Genomic DNA, 23,473 nt, shown 5'->3' with positions numbered 1-23,473 from the left:
ACACGTGTGTGCTGATGTACTCTGCTACATATCCAGGGGTTTATCTGCAGATCTCTAGGGTTCTCTCTCTGTGCAGAACTCTGTGGCACCCTTCCTTACAAGCTGCAGTTACCTTGTTCTTTCTGGACTCAGCTCTGTTACAACCAAGGAAGTCAGCTGGCCTCTTAGTTCTCCAGCTAAGCAATTGCAGGGCTCACCTCACATTTACCATCTCTCCAACACTATCTTTTGTCACCTGATGTCTAATGTCTTGAAAAACACATTGTTTCATGCATTTTTTTGTTTATTGTTGCAGCTGGGAGGGTAAATCTGGTCTTTGTTACTTCGTCTTGGACAGAAGGCGTAAATTAGGACCTTTACTCTGAAATGGACATTTTTGAGAAGAGTGAAATGAGTTACATTTTACAAGATTCTTCTTGTTACTGTGTTGAGAATGAAAGAGGGTTAAGGGCAGAATTAAGGAGAGAAATTAGGAGTCTATAGCAAGAGACAGTGTTGGCTTGGACTCGTGAGGTGGTAGTGGGGGCCATCAGAAAGTGGTAGAGGCCAGGCTCAGTGGCTCATGCCTGTATCCCAACAGTTTGGGAGGCTGAGGAAGGAGACAGGAGGATCCCCTGAGAGCAGCAATTTGAGATCAGCCTGGGCAACACAGGGAGACCCTGTCTCTACAAATATATATATATATTTTTTTTCGTAGAGACAGAGTCTTGCTCTGTCACCCAGGCTGGAGTGCAGTGGTGTGATATCGGCTCACTGTAACCTCCACCTCCTGGGTTCAAGCAATTCTCCTGCCTCAGCCTCCTGAGTAGCTAGGACTACAGGCGCATGCCGCCACTGATTTCTTTTGTATTTTAGTAGAGACGGGGTTTCACCATGTTGCCCAGGCTGGTCTCAAACTCCCGAGCTCAGGCAATCCAACCGCCTTGGGCTCTCAAAGTGCTAGGATTATAGGTGTCAGCCACCACACCCAGCCTCTACAAATAATTTTTTTTTTTTTTTTTTTTGAGATGGAGTATTGCTCTATTGCCCGGGCTGGAGTGCAGTGGTGTAACCTTGGCTCACTGCAACCTTTGCCTCCCAGGTTCCAGAAATTCTCCTGCCTCAGCCTCCCGAGTAGCTGGGATTACAGGCGCCTGCCACCACGCCCAGCTAATTTTTGTATTTTTAGTAGAGACAAGGTTTTACCATGTTGGCCAGGCTGGTCTTGAACTCCTGACCTTGTGATCCGCCCACCTCGGCCTCTCAAAGTGCTGGGATTACAAGCGTGAGCCACTGCGCCTGGCCAAATAATTTTAAAAATTTGCTGGGTGAGGTGATGTGCGCCTGGGGTCCCACCTACTCGGGAGGCTGACGTGGGAGGACTGCTTGAGTGCAGGAGGCTGAGGCTGCGGTGAGCTATGATTGTACCACTGCTCTCCAACCTGGGTGATGCAGCAAGTCCCTCTCCCCTCAACACACATAGTAGAAAAAAAAAAGAGAGAGAGACAGAGAAAGTTGTAGAATCTGGGCAAAGTTAGAGCTGCCAGAGGTGTCTGAAGGAATGGTGTGGGGTATGGGAGGAATAAGATGCTTCCAAGCCTTCTGGCTTGAGTAAGTGGAGGAATGGAGTTTCATTCATTGAGCTGGAGAAGACTGCAGGAGGAAGTGTGGGGAGCATGAGACATGTTCTTCTTGGGCTGCCTATTCTCCAAGAGAAAAAAAGTTTTTCTTAAGTCACTGTACAAGTGAAGATTTCAAAGCAGGCAGTGGAGTAGATGTGGAGTTTAGGGGAATGGTCTGGGCTGGAGATAAATATTTGGGAGTCATAACGATATGAAAATGTAACCTTAAAATGTATTTAAGGCTCTAAGACTGGAGGAGATTCATCTAAGGAGTGAGAGCAGACAGCAGAGAGATCCAACACTGAACTCTTACACCTGCACCATGTAAAGGCTGGGAAAAAGAGAAGGACCAGCAGCAGCCACAAAAGTAGGCAGAACACCCAGCAATGTTTCAACAAGGACTAAGTGGGCCGGGCACAGGGCTGCATGCCTGTAATCCCAGCGCTTTGGGAGCAGAGACAGGAGGATCGCTTGAGCCCAAGAGTTTGAGACTAGCCTGGGCAGCACAGTGAGATCCCTCTCTAGAAAAACAATTTTAACTAGCTGGGCATGGTGGCACCTGCCTGCAGTCCCAGCTACTCAGGGAGACTGAGGTGGGAGGATTTCTTGAGCTGGGGAGGTTGAGGCTGCAGTGAGCTATGATCTCATCACTGCACTCCAGCTTGGACAACTGATCAAGACTCTGTCTCAAAAGGAAAAAAAAAAAATGAAAATATGAAGCAGGCTGGGTGCAGTGGCTCATGCATGCCTGCAACACCAACACTTTCGGAGGCAAAGCAGTAGGATCCCTTGAGCCCAAGAGCTTGAAGCCAGCTTGGGCAACAAAGCAAGACCCCAGTCTCTACAATTTTTAAAAAAAATTAGTCAGGCCTGGGGGTGAATGCCGGGAGTCCCAGCTACTCAGGAATTCGAGGTGGGAGGATCACTTGAGCCTAGAGTTTAAGACCAGCCTAGGGAACACAGACTCTGTCCCTACAAAACATTTAAAAATTAGCCACTGTAATCCCAGCATTTTGGAAGGCCAAGGCAGGAGGACTGCTTGAGCCCAGGAGTCTGAAGCTGCACTGAGCTAGGATGACACCACTGCATTCCAGCCCGGGCAACAGAGACCTTGTCCCAAAAGAAAGCAAAAAGAAAAAACAGCAAAAAAACGTTAATTCTGAGCCACGGGTAAACAATTTCTCTTATTCTCTTTTTGAGATATTTAAAAATAAATATGTGACCAGGTGCGGTGGCTCACACCTGTAATCCCAGCACTTTGGGAGGCAGAGGTGGGCGCATCACCTGAGGTCAGGAGTTGGAGACCAGCCTGGCCAAGAGGGTAAAACCCCGTTTCTACTAAAAATACAAAATTAGCAGAGCGTGGTGGTGCAGACCTGTAATACCAGCTACTTGGGAGGCTGAGGCAGGCGAATCCCTTGAACCCACGAGGTGGAGGTTGTAATGAGCCAAGATGGTGACACTGCACTCCAGCCTGGGCAACAAGAATGAAACTCCATCTAAGAAAAAAAAATATATATATAATTCAGTCAGACTACTATAATGTCCGACTATGCCCATGATTGGCTGGTGATGCCACCCACCCTATCAGAAAAGGTCAGGACAGGATGTTGCAGTTTATCAGAAAAAACTCGAGGACTTTAAGGCCTAGATTCACCGGTTACTGGTGGTGATCTGCTCTGCAGGTACAAACTGCAATCACGTTAAAAAAAAAAAAAAAAAAAAAAAAAGAAGAAGAAGAAGAAAAGGCCAGGCGCGGTGGCTCCTGCCTGTAATCCCAGCTCTCTGGGAGGCTGAGGTGGGCGGAACACCTGAAGTCGAAGTTTGAGACCAGCCTGACCAACATGGAGAAACCCTGTCTTTACTAAAAATAGAAAATCAGCCGGGCTTGGTGGCACATGCCTGTAATCCCAGCTACCTGGGAGGCTGAGGCAGGAGAATCGCTTGAACCCGGGAGGCCGAGGTTGCAGTGAGCCAAGATCGCGTCATTGCACTCCAACCAGGGCAACAAGAGTGAAACTCCGTCTCAAAAAAAAAAAAAGAGAGAAAATTAAATAACAGCAAGCAACTGCATGCACGTTTGAGGGCGGTGTCCGGGGTGAGAAAGGCCCCGCCAGCAATCCATGCCACAATCAGCGATGGCTGAGCGGGTCTGGACCTCGGGGGACCAGGCTGCACGCCTCCAAGCAAATGCACAGCGCGGCTAAATTGGATTCGACAGCACCGGAAACGGCGACTCCCACTTGGGGCGCTGCGGACACACGAGTCGAGGCTGCCTTCCAGGAAGCAAACAAAAAAAGGGGGGAAAAGGGGGGGAAAGAAAGAAAGAAAGAGAAAAAGGAGGGCGAGTGGCAAGCAGGGGCCTCGGCCGCCGCCCACACGCCCCGCAGCGTGCTCGTCCCCCGCGCAGGGCTCCCGGCCGCAGCCCTCGGCCATCGGCCGCTCCCAGGTGGCCCAGGCCTCTGACTCCGCGGCCGGCCCGGCGCGGCCCGGCGCCCTCAGGTGCGTACCCCGCCCCCGCCGCCGCCGCCGCCATTAAGGGCGGGTTGCCTTTCGGAGGCACTAACGTCCTACTCCCGAGGGCCTGGGGAAGGGAGGTCACCCGGCCGCAGCGGGAGGTAGCACCCCGGCACACCCCGGCGCCCCGAGGCGAGGCCCCCCCCGAACCCCGGTCCCCACGGGCAGGACCAGAGGTGTGAGGGTGGGGGCGGGGAAGCCTTGCCGCGGGGGCAATGGTCCTACGCACGGAGCGCGCATCCCTCTCCTTCCTGATTGGCCGAGCGGGGGGGTGTGCGTGACGTCACGCTCCGCCCGGCGTACGTGGGGCTCTCGCGCTGCGTGCGGGCGCGCTTGATTGGTTAGGTGAGGGGGCGGGGCCGCCGCTGTTACCTCGCAACTGCGCCTGGGATCCGCCCCCTGACGTCACGCGCGCCCAGAGGCCCAGGTTGTGGGTTTTGTCCGTCTATACGGTCCTCGCGACGGTCTCCGGGGATCTGTTTGTTGGCGAAAAACCAATCCAGACTCCCAAGGAAAAAGGCCGAGGCCCGGGAATTTCCCGTTGCAATTCTGGTTTCCAGTTCCAGGGGGAAAAAGTTTCGCAGGGCTGTATTCTCCACCCCTCAAGCCCACGCTTTCTTGTTTCTTAATAACAGCGTCGTTGAGATCCATTGTAAAATTCACCTTTTAAGAGTGAATAATTCAGTGCACAGAGTTGTGCAGCCTTTGCCACTAATTGCAGAACGTTTTCAGCACCCGAGGAGAAGAAATTCCAATCCCATTAGGCCGTCATTCCCCGGTCCCCACCCTGTTCCTACCCCCAGCCCCTGGCAATCACTTTTGTCTCCATGGATTTGCCTATTCTGGACATTTCGTGTGGATAGAATCATCCCAAGTTTTTCGTGTGTCTGGCTTCTTTCCTTCTTTATGGCTGAATAAAAATCCATGATATGAATACACAGCATTTTGATTTTCCATCCATTGATGGCTATTTGGGTCATTTCCACCTTTTGGCTGTTATGAATAATACTGGTATGAACATTGGTGTACACGTTTTTGTGCGGACATTTGTTTTCAATTCTCATAGGTGTATACCAAGGACTGGAATTGCTGGGCCAAGCTTTGTGTTTTAAGGAAAATAAAAAATCGTGTTTTAGTTTCGTGCTGGTAATTTGAAGTAAGCAGATGTCTAGATATAAGCTTGGAAACTGTCCAGTTGGAGATTGCTCACGGCTGCAATTGAAGACTCCAGCAGCCTTTTCTCCTCTTTGCTTCCATTTGGAGAGGAAGGCATCATAGGCTGTGTGACTTCCGTGGACGCGGGGCTTGGCACCAGCCTGCAGTTGGGATCAATCTTCAGTGGCGATTTGGAGTGGGTCACGGTTCTTCCTGCCTGTCTGCCTGTTTGGTCCCTGACGTCTGCTCCCCAGGGCCCTGGCTCTTCCCCCACGCCTTCAGCCTGCACAGTCCCTTCTCTCATTCTCAGGCTGCGGAACCTGGAAGTACAGTTTTCCCCCCTTACCCGCTGTTTCAGTTACCGGAGGTCAACCGTGGTCTGAAAATATTACATGGAAAATTCCAGAAATAAACAATTTATAAGTTTTAAATTGCACGCTGTGATGAAATCTCGCGCTGTGCAGCCTGGCAGTGAATCGTCCCCTTTGTTCAGCGTCCCCACGCTGTGGGCGCTCCGCACCCATAGTCACTTAGTAGCTGGCTCGGTTATCAGATCGACCGTCACAGTGTCCCAGTGTATGTGTTCAAGTCACCCTTATTTTCCGTCATAATGGCCCCAAAGCACAAGAGTAGTGATGCTGGGAATTTGGATAGGCCAAAGAGAAGCCGTAAAGTGCTTCCTCTAAGTGAAAAGGTGAAAGTTCTCGACTTAATCAGGAAAGAAAAAAAATCCTATGCTGAGGTTGCTAAGATCTACGGGAAGAATGAATCTTCCATCCGTGAAATTGTGAAGAAGGAAAAAGAGATTCGTGCTAGTTTTGCTGTCTCACCTCCAACTGCTAAAGTGACGGCCACGGTGCGTGATAAGTGCTTAGTTAAGATGGAACAGGCACTGCATTTGTGGGTGGAAGAGATGAACAGAAAACGTGTTCCCATTGACAGCAACGTGTTGCGCCAGAAAGCCTTGAGCCTATACCAAGACTTCAGCAAGGGATGCTCTGAAACTGACACCAAGCCATTTACTGCGAGTAAGGGATGGTTACACAGATTCAGGCATAGATTCTCACATCACTACAAGAAGAAGAAGAAGGGTAAGTACGTTACAACAAGTTATATTGAGAGAGAGAGATCGAGAGAGAGATCACATTCACATAACATTACAGTACTTAATATACTTATTCTATTTTATTATTGTTAATTTCTTACTGTGCCTAATTTATAAATTAAAATTCATCATAGGTGTGTATGTACAGGTTGAACATCTCTAATCCAAAAATCCAAAATTTGATCTGTTCCAAAATCCAGAACTTATTGAATGCTGACCTGATGCAAGTTGAAAATTCTATACCTGTCACCTTTGCCTTTTTTTTTTTTTTTTTTTTTTTGAGACAGAGTCTTGCCCTGTCACCCAGGCTGGAGTGAAGTATTGCGATATCGGCTAACTGCAAGCTTCACCTCCTGGATTCAAGCTATTCTCCTGCCTCAGCCTCCAGAGTAGCTGGGATGACAGACGTGCACCACCACGCCCAGCTCATTTTTATGCTTTTAGTAGAGATGGGGTTTCACCATGTTGGCTAGACTGATCTCAAAATCTTGACCTCAGGTGATTCACCCACCTCAGCCTCCCAAAGTGCTGGGATTACAGGCATGAGTCACTGCGCCTGGCGGGCCTTCTTTTTTTTCTCTTGAGACAGAGTCTTGCCCTGTTGCCCAGGGTCTCGCCCTGTTGAAATGGTGGGATAACAGCTCACTGCAGCCTCGACCTCCTGGGCTCAAGCAATTCTCCCATCTCAGCCTCCTGAATAGCTGGGACCACAGGCCTGCACCCCCACACCTGACTAATTTTTAATTTTTTTGTAGAGGCAGTCCCATTATGTTGCCGGGCTGGTCCCACTCTATTGCCTGGACTCACCAACATGGTGAAACCTTGTCTCTACTAAAAATACAAAAATTAGCCGGACGTGGTGGTGCACACCTGTAATCCCAGCTACTCGGGAGGCTGAGGCAGGAAAATCACTTGAACCTGGGAGGCAGAGGTTGCAGTGAGCCCAGATCACGACACTGCACTCCAGCCTGGGTGACAGAGTGAGACTCCATCTCAAAAAAAAAAAGAACATAATAGATTTAGGGTTTGGCACTATTCGCAGTTCCAAGCATCCACTGAGGGTCTTGGAACGAGTCCCCCAAAGATAAGGGGGAGACTCCTGGCCCTTCATTTCTCTTGTCCTCCCAGTTGATTCATCTGCATTCCTACATGCCCTGGGGCCATTTCACGGGTGTCTGGCTTCTTTTACTGTATTGCTTGTGATTCCCCTACACTCCTTGCCATCAGTATACATTTTTTTGGGGGGTGGGGACGGAGTCTTGCTCTGTCGCCCAGGCTGAAGTAACAGTGGCACGATCACGTCCCACTGCAACCTCTGCCTCCTGAGTTCAAGAGATTTTCCTGCCTCAGCCTCCTGAGTAGCTGGGATTACAGGAGCGTGCCACCATGCCCAGCTAATTTTTTTTTTTGAGATAGAGTTTTGTTCTTGTTGCCCAGGCTGGAGTGCAATGGCATGATCTTGGCTCACTGCAACCTCCGCCTCCTGGGTTCAAGCAATTCTCCCTGCTTCAGACTCCCAAGTAGCTAGGATTACAGGCGCCCACCACCACACCTGTCCTTTTTTTTTTTTTTTTTTGTATTTTTAGTAGAGACAGTGTTTCACCATGTTGGCCAGGCTGGTATGGAGCTCCTGACCTCAGGTGATCTGCCCGCCTCTGGCTCCCAGATTAAAGATGTGAGCCACCTCGCCTGGCCACTAGTATACGTTTTTACATTGCAGATGCTTAATACATTTTTGTTGTATGGTGAATCGTGTACTCTTGAGTTTGTACTTGTAGACTGAGCTGTGAAGCAGGTAGAATTTATTAATTAAAACTAAGCCCTGTGGCTGGGTGTGATGGCTCATGCCTGTAATCCCAGCATTTTAGGAGGCTGAGGCAGGAGGATTGCTTGAGTCCAGGAGTTCAAGACCAGCCTGGGCAACATGGCAAAACTCCATCTTTACCAAAAAAAGTAATAATAATACAAAAGTTAGGTGGGTACAGTGGTGTGCGCCTGTGGTCCCAGCTACTTGGTAGGTTGAGGTGGGAAGATCACTAGAGCTTGGGAATCCCAGGCTGTAGGGAGCTATGATCATGCCACTACACTCCAGTCTGGGTGATAGAGCAAGACCCTGTCTCAAAAGAAAAAAGCAAAACAAAACAGAAAACAAGCCCTGAGTCTGGGCGCAGTGTCTCATTCCTGTAATTCCAGTATTTTGGGAGGCTGAGGCAGGAGAATGGTTTGAGCCTAGGAGTTTAAGACCAGCCTGGGCAACATAGTGAAACCTTGTCTCTACAAAAAAATAAAAATCAAAAATCAAAAAATTAGCCGTTCATGGTAAGCTGTGATCTTACCACTGCACTTCGATCTGGAGGACAGAGCGAGACTGTCTGAAAACCAGAACAAAACCAGAAATCTAAGCCCTTTAAAACCTGAAAAATTAACCTTTGGAAAGGAAAATCTAGGAACAGTTTTTAAAAATAAATCAGGCCACTATTTCAAGATTTCAGAGTTTTCATAAAGGGAGTGGATGACATTCCAAACGATGAAAGGTTGTAAGGGATAGATACAGATTCTAGATCAGTGATGGGCAAACCTTGTTTGTAAGGATAGTAAATATTTTTGGCTTTGGGGACATGGGGTCTTTGTCACATGCATGCAAACCTTCCTTTGCAGGAAAGCAGCTGTAGACAAGATGTAAACAAGTGAATGTGACTGTGTTCTGACAAAGCTTAATTTACAAAAATAGGCTGCAGTCTGGATTTGACCTGTAGGCTGGAGATTTTTCTAGGTATTTGCTTTTCATTAGTAAAATATTACATTAGAAGGACAGAAGGTCCTCCAGGATTGCTGGGAAAACAAAATGAGATTTGGAAGTTTTTGGAGTTTACATCTACAGTTTTAAAGGAGCAAAAAGGGCTGGGCACGGTGGCTCACGCCTGTAATCCCAGCACTTTGGGAGGCTGAGCCAGGCAGATCACCTTAGGTCAGGAGTTCGAGACCAGCCTGGCTAACATGGTGAAACCCTGTCTCTACTAAAAATACAAAAATTAGCTGGGTGTGGTGGCATGCACCTGTAATTTCAGCTACTCGGGAGGCAGAGGTTGCAGTGAGCTGAGATTGCACCACTGCACTCCAGCCTGAGCCACAGAGCAAGACTCCATCTCAAAATAAAAGAGCAAAAAGTTAAGTACTGTGTAAAAATCTGTCATCTCAATAAATGGTACTGGCACTTCAGATGTGAGTAGGAAAATGGTTAATAACTATATCAGCTTTGGGAGATTTTATTCTGTGGTACAAGTTCTTACGGTCAAGGATTTTGAGCTTTATTAGAGTGCAGTGAAATTTTCTCAGGAAAATGTACTTGGGACGGGAAACACTGTGTTGGCTTATAGTCATATTTCATTATTTTCAGTTTTCTATTAATGCATGCTGTGTTCCAAATCATAAAATATAAAAGACAACATTCCTGCCTCCATTTGTTGTTATGTACAAAATGCAAAGAAAGTACAATAATTATGAAACACTCAGCCCAGCACAGTGGCTCACACCTGTAATCCCAGCACTTTGGGAGGATGAGGCAGGAGATCACTTAAGCCCAGGAGTTCGAGACCAGCCTGGGCAACATGGCGAAACCCCCTCTCTACAAAAAATACAAAAATTAGCTGAACATGGTGGTGCATGCCTGGGATTCCAGCTACTCAGGAGGCTGAGGTGGGAGGATCTCCTAAGCCCAAGGAGGCAGAGGCTGCAGTGAGCTGTGATTGCACCACTGCATTCCAGCCTGGGTGACAGAGTAAGACCCTGCCTCAAAAAATGATAATAATTATTATGAAACACTTGTTTTTTCAATGATTACTGGTAGCATAGTTGACGCCAACTGATAGTATCTTTTTTTGAATTCCACCTGGTATCATCCTGCCTATTATTTTATTCTTTTTTCAATTTTTTAATTTCTATTTTTGTTTGTGTTTTTATTTTTATTTTCTTTTTTGTTAAATAGCAGACTTTTGACATCAGAGCCTGTTTAGGGATTACTGTGGTATAATATTCTAGGGGTGGGCCGGGTGCAATGGCTCACGCCTGCAATCCCAGCACTTCGGGAGGCTGAGGCAGGCGGATCATGAGGTCAGGAGATCGAGACCACGGTGAAACCCTGTCTACTAAAAATAAAAAAAACTTAGCCAGGCGTGGTGGCGGGCGCCTGTAGTCCCAGCTACTCGGGAGGCTGAGGCAGGAGAATGGCGTGAACCTGGGAGGCAGAGCTTGCAGTGAGCCGAGATTGCGCCACTGCACTCCAGCCTGGGCAACAGAGTGAGACTCCGTCTCAAAAAAAAAAAAAAAAAAAAAAAATTCTGGAAGTGACAGAACTGTTTTATACCTTGATTTTAATAGTAGCTATATGACTTTATATATGTCAAAATTCATAAGGGCCAGGGGGGTGACTGACACTTGTAATCCCAACACTTTGGGAGGCCAAGGCAGCAGATCACTTAAGGTCAGGAGTTCGAGACCAGCCTAGGCAACATGGTGAAACCTCCTCTCTATTAAAAAAAAATGTAAAAAATGACCTGGGCATGACGGCATACACCTGTAGTCCCAGCTACTCAGGAGGCTGAGGCACGAGGATTGCTTGAGCCTGGGATGGGGAGGTTGCAGTGAGCTGAGAGTGCTCCACTGCACTCCAGCCTGGGTGACAGAGTGAGACCCTGTCTCAAAAAAGAAAAAAAAAAATCATAGAACTGTACACTGAAAAGGGTGAACTTTGCTATAAAAAAATTATAGTTAAATATTAAATCATTTTTAGCTGACTCTGAGCACACTACCTGTGTGTCAGCCCTGCTCTACAGGGTACAGAAAAAAAACATTAAGTGACATAAACGAGTATTTCACCTTTATAATTAAAGAAATGAAACATATCCTTATCTAGTCTGGTCTACATCAGATAAAAGAATTTTTATTTAAAAACTGTTTCCTTTATGTTAGGCTGGGCGAGGTGGCTCACGCCTGTAATCCCAGCACTTTGGGAGATCAAGGCGGGTGGATAATTTGAGGTCAGGAGTTCAAGACCAGCCTGGCCAACATGGTGAAACCCCATCTCTACTAAAAATACAAAAACTAGGCTGGGTGCAGTGGCTCACGCTTGTAATCCCAGCACTTTGGGAGGCCGAGGCGGGCGGATCACGAGGTCAGGAGATCGAGACCATCCTGGCTAACACGGTGAAACCTCGTCTCTACTAAAATTACAAAAAATTAGCTGGGCACGGTGACACGTGCCTGTAGTCCCAGTTACTCAGGAGGCTGAAGCAAGAGAATCGCTTGAACCCGGGAGGCGGAGGTTGCGACGAGCTGAGATCAAGCCACTGTACTCCAGCCTGGGCAGCAAAAGCAAAACTCCATCTCAAAAAAAAAAAAAAAAAAAAAGAATTTTTATCTTTTTAAAAATCTCACAGGAAATGGATTGCATGATTGTTTTGACCATTTTTCTTCATGCTAAATAAAGTACGCAGACTTAAGCATTGAGTTAAGAGATCGGTGTTTTGATTGCCTTTTGGTCGGCATCAGCGAGAGACCTCTCTGAGCTTGGAGGTTGTTTTAAGGACGCGGGGTGCCATGATTCTAGTAATTGTGTGTGTGTGTGTGTGTGTGTGTCTGCGCGCATTTCACACAACAACCCATAAATAAATATCTTATAGGCCGGGCGCGGTGGCTCAAGCCTGTAATCCCAGCACTTTGGGAGGCCGAGACCGGTGGATCACGAGGTCAGGAGATCGAGACCATCCTGGCTAACCCAGTGAAACCCCGTCTCTACTAAAAAATACAAAAAACTAGCCGGGCGAGGCGGCGGGCACCTGTAGTCCCAGCTACTCAGGAGGCTGAGGCAGGAGAATGGCGTGAACCCGGGAGGCGGAGCTTGCGGTGAGCTGAGATCCGGCCACTGCACTCCAGCCTGGGCGACAGACCGAGACTCCGTCTCAAAAAAAAAAATAATAATAAAAATAAATAAATAAATAAATAAATATCTTATAATTCATCTTCCAGGCACTTGAGAATGAAGAGACCACTGTTACAATTTCACTGGCAGGGCGGGCATGGGCTGGGACTGCCCCACCTAGGACACGTGGTCACCCGCCTTATTTTCCCCTCCTGGGGCCTTTCTTCTGTTTGCCCTTCTGCTCCTCCACTGCGGTTGCAGCCTCTGCCATTCCTTAAACCATCTGTACACCCCCCAGCAGGATCCCATGCTCTCTCTGTCCTTTCACGGAAAATAATATTTCCCTTGGAGGGTATGTGAGTTTTAAATTGGGTGATTATAAAAGCATCGGCGTGTAGAATGTAGTTCGGTACATGTTCATTTTCTTTTTTTCCATCCAACCTCTCTTTTATTTGATTTTTTAAAATCTCTTTGGCCGGGCGCAGTGGCTCACCCCTGTCATCCCAGCACTTTGGGAGGCCAAGGAGGGAAGATCACTTGAGGTCAGGAGTTTGAGACTGGCCTGGCCAATGTGATGAAACCCTGTGTCTACTAAAAATACAAAAATTAGCCAGGCATGGTGACCCAAGCCTGTAGTCTCAGCTACTTGGGAGGCCAAGGCAGGAGAATTGCTGGAACCCGGGAGGCGGAGGTTGCAGTGAGCTGAGATTGCACCACTGCATTCCAGCCTGGGCACAGAGTGAGATTCCATCGCAAAAACAAATAAATAAATACAATTAAAACTGTTTTATTGAGATAAAATTCACATACTTATACAATTCACCCATTTGAAGTATACAGTTCAGGCTGTACATGGTAAGTCATGCCTGTGATCCCAACACTCTGGGAGGCTGAGGTGGAAGGATCGTTTGAGACCAGGAGTTTGAGACCAGCATGGGCTACATAATGAGACTGCTTTACAAAAATAAAAAATTAGCTGAGTGTGGTGGCATAGGCTTGTCGTCTTAGCTACCCTGGAGGCTGAGACAAGAGCATTGCTTGAGCCCAGGAGGTGAAGGCTACAGTGATTGCACCACTGTGCTCCAACTATGGTCATGGCACTGCACTTCAGCCTGGGTGACAATGAGACCCTGTCAGAAAAATAAATAAAAATTTAAAAAATAGTGGTGGGCACGGTGCCTCACACCTGTAATCCCAGCACTTTGGGAGGCCGAGGAGGGTGGATCACCTGAGCTCAGGAGTTCAAGACCAGCCTGGCCAACATGGCAAAACTCCATCTCTACTAAAAATACACAAAATTATCCGGGCATGGTAGTGCACGCCTGTAATCCCAGCTACTCAGGAGGCTGAGGCACCCAGAAGGCAGAGGTTGCAGTGAACCATGATTGTGCCACTGCACTCCAGCCTGGGAGACAGAGCAAGACCCCGTCTCAAAAAAAAAAAAAAAGACAATTAAAAAAAAAGTGTACCGTTCAGTGGTTTCTTAAAATATATTCACAGAGTTGTACAACAATCATCAGTCAATTTTTTTTTTTCTTTTTTTTTTTTTTGTGAGATGGAGTCTGGCTCTGTCACCAGGCTGGAGTGCAGTGGCGGGATCTCAGCTAACTGCAAACTCCGCCTCCTGAGTAGGTGGGACTACAGGCGTGCACCATGACGCTCGGCTAATTTTTGTATTTTCAGTAGAGACAAGGTTTCACCATGTTGGCCAGGATGGTCTCGATCTCTTGTCCTTGTGATCTGCCTGCCTCGGCCTCCCAAAGTTCTGGGATTACAAGCGTGAGCCACCACACCCTGCCATCACAGTCAATTTTGAACATTTTCATCACTCTGAAACCTTCTACCCTTTAGCTATCAACCCCAAATAACCACTAATCTAGTCTCAGTTCCTATAGATTTCCCTATTCTAGAAATTTAATATGAATGGAATTACATAATATGTGATTCCTTTGGATTTTTAAGTTGAGGGGATTCATAAAAGGTCAGAAGTGAAAGAAACAATCATAGGAAGTAGTTGAGCCAGGTGCAGTGGCTCACAGTTGTAATCCCAGTGATTCAGGAGGCTGAGGGGCAAGGATGGCTTGAGTCTAGGAGTTGGAGGCTGCAGCAACCCATGATTGAGCCACTGCACTCCAGCCTGGGTGACAGTATGAGACCCTGACTCTTAAAAATAAAAAAGCCAATCAGGAGCATTGGCTCATGCCTGTAATCCCAGGGCTTCAGGAGACCAAGGCAGGTAGATCACTTGAGGTCGGGAGTTCAAGACCACCCTGGCCAACATGATGAAACTCCATCTCTACTAAAAACACAAAAAATTAGCCGGGCATGGTGGCAGGTGTCTGTAATCCCAGCTACTTGGGAAGCTGAGGCAGGAGAATGGCTTGAACTCGGGAGGCGGAGGTTGCAGTGAGCTGAGATCACACCACTGCACTCCAGCCTGGGCAACAGAGCAAGGCTCCATGTCGAAATAAAATAAAATAACGCTGGGCGCGGTGGCTCATGCCTGTAATCCCAGCACTTTGGGATACTGAGGCGTGTGGATCACCTGAGGTTAGGAGTTCAAGACCAACCTGGCCAACATGGTGAAACCCCGTCTCTACTAAAACATACAAAACTTAGCTGGGCCCCATGGCAGGTTCCTATAATCCCAGCTACTCGGAAGGCTGAGGCAGGAGAATTGCTTGAACCTGGGAGGCAGAGGTTGCAGTGGGCCGAGATTGTGCCACTGCACTCCAGCCTGGGTGACAGAGTAAGACCTTGTCTCAATAAATAAATAAATAAATAGGCAGTTGATTTAGTATCTTCTTCAATAAACAAGATGCCTGAGGACAGCCCATGGCTCTCCTGGCATGTGGTCCCATGGGGACCAGTGTATCAGGTGTTTCCTAAACTGGCATCACCTGCCTGGCCCGATGCCTCCTCAGGTGTTCATTGTTCATGCCACCTCCTGATGGCAGTTTCTTTCTGGAAAGAGGAGAAAAGAGGGAACCGTCCCCAAGTGAAGGGTGCAGGGAAGGCTCCACGAATAGTCTCAACTAAGGACCGTCCCAGGAAGGAACCTTGGGACGAGCAAAGAACAGTGAACTTCCGGTGTGACCTGGATGCACCCATTTCCAGAGAGCAGGAAGCCCGGAGAAGGCCAGTGGGTCATCGTCCCCATGGTGCTGTCCATCCTGCAGGGCTCGCGGCCTGCCCTGAAATTTCTGATAATGACATAGGACCTTCATCACCAAGGGTGCCCTGTGGGCTGTTGCTGTAGGGTCTCCCTTTTTTTTTTTGAGACGGAATCTCGCGCTGTCGCCCAGGCTGGAGTGCAGTGGTATGATCTCGGCTCACTGCAAGCTCCGCCCCCCAGGTTCATGCCATTCTCCTGCCTCAGCCTCCCAAGTAGCTGGGACTACAGGCGCCCGCCACCACGCCCAGCTAATTTTTTGTATTTTTAGTAGAGACGGGGTTTCATCGTGTTAGCCAGGATGGTCTCGATCTCCTGACCTCGTGATCTGCCTGCCTCGGCCTCCCAAAGTGCTGGGATTTTTTTTTTTTTTTTGGACGGAGTCTTGCCCTGTTGCCTCACCTGGAGGGCAGTGGTATAATCTTGGCTCACTGCAACTTCCGCCTCCTGGGTTCAAGCAATTCTGCTGCCTCAGCCTCCGGAGTAGCTGGGATTACAGGCGCCCACCACCATGCCTGACTAATTTTTAGTAGAGAAGGAAGTCTCACCATGTTGTCCAGGCTGGTCTCGAACTCCGACCTCAAGCGATCCGCTCGCCTCAGCCTCCCAAAGTGTTGGGATTATAGGCGTAAGCCACCATGCTGGCCGCATTTCTTTCTTTTTTTCTTTTTCTTTTTTTTTTTTTTTTGAGACGGAGTCTCGCTCTGTCACCCAGGCTGGAGTGCAGTGGCGCCATCTCGGCTCACTGCAAGCTCCGCCTCCCGGGTTCATGCCATTCTCCTGCTTCAGCCTCCCAAGTAGCTGGGACTACAGGCACCCGCCACCACGCCCGGCTAATTTTTTTTATTTGGTAGAGACGGGGTTTCACTGTGTTAGCCAGGATGGTCTTGATCTCCTGACCTTGTGATCCGCCTGCCTCAGCCTCCCAAAGTGCTGGGATTACAGTCCTGAGCCACCGCACCCGGCCCCGGCCCCATTTCTTAATACACATTGAGTGTGATGACGTCATAGATCAATGGCAACTGAAGGTGTGAAGAAGTGGAAATAGCACTAGGCAAAAATTGTCCTGCTGTAAGTTCTAGCTTTGCTTGGACAACTTGTTAAGTTGTAAAATAAGAATACTTCTACGCCCTTTTCTCTCCCGGGGATGCTAAAGACAAAACAAAGATTATGAATGGAAATTCTCTGAGCTTCCAAAAGAATAAGGATGGAGCTGATCTAAGGGAGTGTTCTAGTGAATGGAAACATAATACACCTTTGCCGTTACATATTCTTTGATGTACATTTGCTTGGTGAGTGGAATCTAGAATGCTCAACAAAAGACTTTCTAGGACCTACACATCTCCTGGCTGGATGCTGCTTTTTCTACTCTTCAACTTAGCCAAAAAGCAGAGAGGCAATTGAGCTGCTTTTTCTGACTCCAGCTCTGTGGCCAGAACAGTCTTTGCTATGAAAAACAATATTGGCTGGGCGTGGCGGCTCACACCTGTAATCCCAGCACTGTGGGAGGCGGAAGCGAGCAGATCACTTGAGCCCAGGAGTTGGAGACCAGCCTGGGCAACATAGTGAAACCCCATCTCTACTAAAAATGCAAAAATTAGCCAAGTGTGGTGGCATGCACCTGCAGTCCCAGTCACCTGGGGGCTGAAATGGGAGGATCAACTGTGCCCAGAAGGTCGAGGCTATAGTGAACCGTGATCACACTCTAGCCTGGGTGACAGAGCAAGACGCTGTCTTGAAAACAAACAAACAAACAAAAACAGGCCAGGAGTGGTGGCTCAAACCTGTAATCCCAGCACTTTGAGAGGCCGAGGTGGATGGATAACTTGAGGTCAAGAGTTTGAGACCAGCCTGGCCAACATGGTGTAACCCCGTCTCCACCAAAAATACAAAAATTAGCCAGGTGTGGTGGCTCATGCCTGCAATCCCAGCTACTCAGGAGGTTGAGGCAGGAGAATCACTTGAACCCAGGAGGCAGAGGTTGCAATGAGCTGAGATCACGCCACTGCACTCCAGCCTGGGTGACAGAGTGATACTCCATCTCATAAAAACAACCAAATCTCTCCCTATCCTTCCCTCCCTCTACCATTCTGTTTAATAATAATAGAGATACATAGATTTATAAAAATTTTTAACAATAACAATTTGCATCCTACTGGTTCAGCATAGCTAATGTGCTCAGAAAGATTCTAACTCTAAGGGATCCTCGAGTGTCTTCAAAGAATTTTGATAGATAGTTGCATTTTTAGAATTTCTTTTCAACCTTCCGTAACTGTCCAGACTGGCTAGGGTGTGCTGTGGTTGCAAACGACACCAGACTTTGGAGGATTAAAGGAGCAAAGACTAACTTCTTGGTCGCACTAAAAGTCTGTTGTGCATTGGCTATGAGTGTTTCACATTGTCCGCAATTTGGAACCCAGGCTGCTGTGGCGGTCCCATGTGAAATGTTCCCAGTGGCCACTGAGGAGGAAGAGAGAGTGTGGCAAAGTAAATTTACTTCCCTGACATCCTCCGTCCACGAAAGTTATGTGGCCACACCACATTCAAGTGGGTAAGAAATCAAACCACATGATCTGAAAGAGACGTTTGTGAATATTTCCAAATAACCCCATGTAACCTCCACACTTCGCTCCCTTAAATCTTTAGTTTTGACTGGGCCCAGTGACTCACGCCTATGATCCCAGCACTTTGGGAGGCCAAGGCGGGCAGACCACCTGAGGTCAGGAGTTCGAGACCAGCCTGACCAATATGATGAAACCCCGTCTCTACTAAAAATACAACAATTAGCTGGGTGTGGTAGTGGCTGCCTGTAATCCCAGCTATTCAGGAGGCTGAGTCAGAAGAATCGCTTGAACCTGGGAGGCAGAGGTTGCAGTGAGCCGAGATCGCGCCACTTCGCTCCAGCCTGGTTGACAAGAGCAAAACTCAAAGAAAAAAAAACCTTCTGTCTTCTACATGTACCCTCATGTGATCTATTTGTGTTTTGCTTACAAATAGAATTCAGTCAAATACTGGAGGGATATGATGGTAGCTGACGGGTACTTTTTTTTTGCATGTTCCATTTCAAAAAGTTGTTTTTAAGATTTCAGATAATTTTTTTCAAAGAAATTTCTTAAAGCTAACTTCATTTAGAGCTTGGCAAAATGTATCAGCCAGGCACAGTGGCTCACGCCTGTCATCCCAGCACTTAAGGAGGCCAACACAGGAGGATGGCTTAAGCCCAGGAATTTGAGATCAGCCTCGGCGATAGAGCAACACGCCATCTTTACAAAAAAAAATGTTTAAAAATATAGCTGGGTCTGGTGATACATGCCTGCAGTCCCAGCTACTCCAGAGGGTAAGGCAGGAGGATCACTTGAGCCTGGGAGTTGGAGGATGCAGCGAGCCATGATTGTGCTACTGCACTCCAGACTGGGTGACAGAGTGAGATCCTGTCTCTAAAAACAAAACAAACAAACAAAAAGCTAAAAAAAAAAAAAAAAAAAAAAAAAGCTTGGCAAAATTTAGAGTAAGCTTTTAGGAGAAAGAAGTCCAAAGGGAAGAGGGAAAGAAGGAATTTTCTCTTCCTATCTTTAGTACACAAACCCATTATATCCTTTCTATGTGCAAATGAAACAGGATGGTAGCTGTCACAACCATGCTGAAATCTGACTAAACATCATTGGATCAGTAAGATACGAATCCTCCTCTCCTCATCTGAGAAAGAGCATGCTCCTGTCACATAATATCTGAGTTTGTTTTATGGGGAGGCCATGTGTAGGTTTAGTGGAAAATATATGCTGTAAAGTTAGCATAAAAATAAATTTAAAAGGCTGAGTGCGGTGGCTTTACGCCTGTAATCGCAGCACTTTGGGAGCCCTAGGCAAGTAGATCACTTGAGGTTAGCAATTCGAGACTGGCCTGGTCCAACATGGTGAAACCCCGTCTCTACTAAAAATACAAAAATTAACCAGGCGTGGTGGTGGGAGCCTGTAACCCCAGCTACTTGGGAGGCTGAGGCAGGAGAATCGCTTGAACCTGGGAGGCAGAGGTTGCAGTGAGCCGAGATTGTGCCACTGCACTCCAGCCTGGGCGGCAGAGTAAGACTCTGTACCGCCCCCCGACCCCCGCCAAAAAAGAAAAAAAAGGCTAGGCATGGTGGCTCATGCCTGTAATCCCAGCACTTTGGGAAGCCGAGGCAGGCGGATCGCGGATCACTTGAGACCAGGAATTTAAGACCAGTGTGGGCAACATGGCAAAACCTTGTCTCTACAAAAAAAAAAAAAAAAAAAAAAATTTTTCTAGGTGTGATGGTGTGTGCCTGTAGTCCCAGCTGCTTGGGACCCTACAGTGAGCTGAGATTGCGCCACTGCACTCCAGCCTGAGCGACAGAGCAAGACCCTCTGTCTAAATAAATAAATAGTTTTTTAAAAAGAAAGTTGACTGGGCACGGTGGCTCACACCTGTAATCCCAGCACTTTGGGAGGCCAAGGCAGGCGAATCGCCTCAGGTCAGGAGTTCGAGACCAGCCTGGCCAACATGGCAAACCCTGTCTCTACTAAAAATGCAAAAATTAGCTGGGTGTGGTGGCAGGCATCTGTAATCCCAGCTATTCAGGAGGCTGAGGCAGAAAAGAATCACTTGAACTCAGGCGTTGGAGGTTGCAGTGAACTGAGATTGCGCCGTTGCACCAGCCTGGGCAACAGGAGTGAAATTCAGTGTCCAAAAAAAAAAATAGAAAGCAGGGTTGGGCACGGTGGCTCACACCTGTAATCCCAGCACTTTGGGAGGCCAAGGAAGCCAGATTGCTTGAGCTCAGGAGTTTGAGACCAGCCTAGGTAATATGGCAAAAACCCATCTTTACAAAAACTACAAAAATTAGCCAGGTGTGGTGGTGCTCACCTGTAGTCCCAGCTACTGGGGAGGCTGAGGTGGGAGGATCGACTGAATCCAGGGGGCAGAGGTTATAGTAAGCTGTGATTGTGCCACTGCACTCTAGCCTGTGTGACAGAGCAAGACCCTGTCTCAAAATAAAATAAGTTAGCATTACTATTCAGGAGCTCATGGGCAAGTCACTAAATGCCTTTACATTTCAGTTTCTTCACCTCGAGAGGAAAGTTTGAACTAGATCTTTTGTGAGCACCCTCACAGCTCTAAATGTGGGTTTCAGACTCTGAATTTTTGCCACTTTCTTATTGCTTCTCTTGCACAGGGATCATGGCCCAGGTAGCAGTGTCCACCCTGCCCGTTGAAGAAGAGTCCTCCTCAGAGAGCAGGATGGTGGTGACATTCCTCGTGTCTGCCCTCGAGTCCATGGTGAGACAGCCTGACACTTGTCTGACATTCCATAGATGGATCATTGTCGAAACGACAGAATCATGAAACACTTTAGTATCCCCTTTTTTTTTTTTCAGGACAGAGTCTCACTCTGTCGCCCAGGCTGGAGTGCAGTGGCTCGATCTCGGCTCACTGCAACCTCTGCCTCCCAGGTTCAAGCAATTCTTCTGCCTTAGCCTCCTAAGTAGCTGGGATTATAGGCACCCATCACCGCGTCCAGCTAATTTTTGTTTTTTTGGTTTTTTTTGAGACGGAGTCTTGCTCTGCTGCTCAGGCTGGAGTGCAGTGGTATGATCTCGGCTCACTGCAACCTCTGCCTCCCAGGTTCAAGCAGTTCTCCTGCCTCAGACTCTCAAGTAGCTGGGATTACAGGTGCCCGCCACTACGCCCAGCTAATTTTTTGTATTTTTAAGAGAGACGGTTTCACCATGTTGGCCAGGCTGGCCTCAGACTCCTTACCTCTCAGGTGATCTGCCCACCTCGGCCTCCCAAAGTGCTGGGATTACAGGTGTGAGCCACTGCCCGGCTGCTTCAGTATCACTTTTGATGTTTGCCTTCTGCCTGACATCTATATAAGGGTATTCTTTGTAGAGGATAATGGGCTTGTCAGATTATTTATGTGTTTGTATATTACATTATGGATGCAATTATATAAACTTAAGCTTCCCAGAACTGAAATGTAATGAATGGTAACCTTTTTTACCATGTTTGAGAATATTTTAAAAATCTAAATTCAAAAGTAAACAGGCCAGGCGCAGTGGCTCATGCCTGTAATCCCAGCACTTTGGGAGGCCAAGGCGTGTGGATTACTTGAGGTCAGGAGTTGGAGACGAGCCTGGCCAACATGGTGAAACCCTGTTTCTATTAAAAATACAAACATTAGCTGGGTGTGGTGGCACACGCCTGTATTCCCAGCTACTCAGGAGGCTGAGGCACGAGAGTCACTTGAACCCAGGAGGCAGAGGTTGTATTGAGCTGAGATTGTGCCATTGCACTCCAGCCTGGGCAACAGAGTGAGACTCTGTCTCAAGAAAAAAAAAGTAAATAACCTATTTCTATATATCTATTTACACCCAAAAGGTAAACTTTACCTGGTGGGTGAAAATTTGATGAGAAATTTACATAACTCCAAAGTATCTGATCAGAAGATATTTATTGATTAAAAATGGAAAATCAGTAACTTTACAGTGCAGAAATCTAACAGACACCACATCATTCGAGTGATCAAAATTAGTGTAGTCAGCCTGTAATCCCAGCGGTTTGGGAGGCAAGGTGGGAGGATGGCTTGAGGCCAGGAGCTGGAGACCAGCCTGGGCAGCATAGTAAGACCTTGTCTCTACAAGACTATTTTTTAAAAGTTAGCTAGAGGGGATGGTGCCATAGTTCCAGCTAGTTGGGGTGCTGAGGTGGAAAGATTGCTCGGGCCCAGGAGTTCAAGTCTGCAGTGCGCTAGCATGACACACTGCACTCCAGCCGACACAACACAAGACCCTGACTCTAAAAAACAACAACAACAACAACAACAACAACAAACCATGCAAGTTGGAATTAATTTTAAAAGAAAGCATTAGGGGTAGGCAGGGTGACTCACACCTGTAATCTCATGTAATCTCACCACTTTGTGAGGCTGAGGCCAGAGGATCGCTTGAGCTCAGGAGTTTTGAGACCAGCCTGGGTAACATAGCAAGACCTTGTCTCTACTAAAAAAATTTTTAGGCTGGGTGTGGTGGCTCATGCCTGTAATCCCAGCACTTTGGGAGGCCGAGGCAGGCAGATCACGAGCTCGGGAGTTTGAGACCAGCCTGGTCAACATGGTGAAACCCCATCTCTACTAAACATACAAAAATTAGCTGGGCATGGGGGCGCATGCCTGTATTGTTAGCTGCTTGGGAGGCTGAGGTGGGAGGATCATCTGAGCCAAGGAGGTCGAGGCTGCAGTGACCTGTGATCACACCACTGCAATCCAGGTTGGGTAACAGAGTGCAACCTTGTTTTAAAAAAAAAAAAAAATAAATTCTATGTGTGTGTTTCTTATCAGTAAATAAAATATTATAAAGAAAAGGAGGCAGGGTGTGGTGGCTATAATCCCAGCACTTTGGGAGGCCGAGGAGGATGGCTTGATCACCTGAGGTCAGGAATTGAGACCAGCTTGGTCAACTTGGTGAAACCCCGTCTTTACTAAAAATACAAAAATACTAGCTGGGTGTGGTGGCAGGCACCTTTAATCCCAGCTAACGTGGGAGGCTGAGGCAGAGGTTTCAATGAGCTGAAATAGCGCCACTGCACTCCAGCCTGGGTGACAGAGCAAGAATCCGTCTCAAAAAAAATAAAAATAAAAAAAATAGATAAATAAATAAATAAATAAATACAAGGCCTGTGTATATGAAGAGGTAACCAGAAAGTCTGCAGCCAAAAATGTAGGGAAAAATCGTATTGGAGACCCACGTCAGGCAGTCAATAAAAATATGTTCTTTGGGTTTTATGATGTTTATGATGTTTGCTTGATTTGTTTTGGTTTCCTTTCTCGGTGATTTTTCTCATTCTAAATAAATATTCTGGTTGGGTGCGGTGGCTCACGCCTGTAATCCCAGCACTTTGGGAGGCAAGGTGGGAGGATCATGAGGTCAGGAGATCGAGACCGTCCTGACTAACACGGTGAAACCCCATTTCTACTAAAAATTAAAAAAATA

At 47.5% G+C, this 23,473-nt stretch overlaps 1 protein-coding gene across 11 annotated transcripts in view; it reads left to right on the top strand.

The window, feature by feature from the left end:
- Positions 1–3,920: 3,920 nt before the first annotated feature.
- LOC102140528 (general transcription factor II-I repeat domain-containing protein 2B) overlaps positions 3,921–23,473 on the top strand; it is a 61,864-nt gene continuing 42,311 nt past the window's right edge. For 5 of the 11 annotated variants that reach the window (XM_045389744.3, XM_045389739.3, XM_074034819.1 and 2 more), the window contains exons 1-2: positions 3,921–4,103; positions 20,659–20,762. In XM_045389744.3, coding sequence (XP_045245679.2) covers positions 20,664–20,762 — 99 coding nt within the window. In that variant the 5' untranslated portion in view covers positions 3,921–4,103; positions 20,659–20,663. Of the gene's footprint in view, positions 4,104–5,805; positions 6,365–20,658; positions 20,763–23,473 lie in introns of those variants that run through there. The other 6 variants (XM_074034813.1, XM_074034811.1, XM_074034816.1 and 3 more) reach the window with 2 other exon arrangements.

Source organism: Macaca fascicularis, chromosome 3 (assembly GCF_037993035.2).
Source record: "Macaca fascicularis isolate 582-1 chromosome 3, T2T-MFA8v1.1".
NCBI lineage: Eukaryota > Metazoa > Chordata > Mammalia > Primates > Cercopithecidae > Macaca > Macaca fascicularis.
Note: the sequence above shows the minus strand (reverse complement) of the source record. Positions and strands in the feature narration are given on the sequence as shown.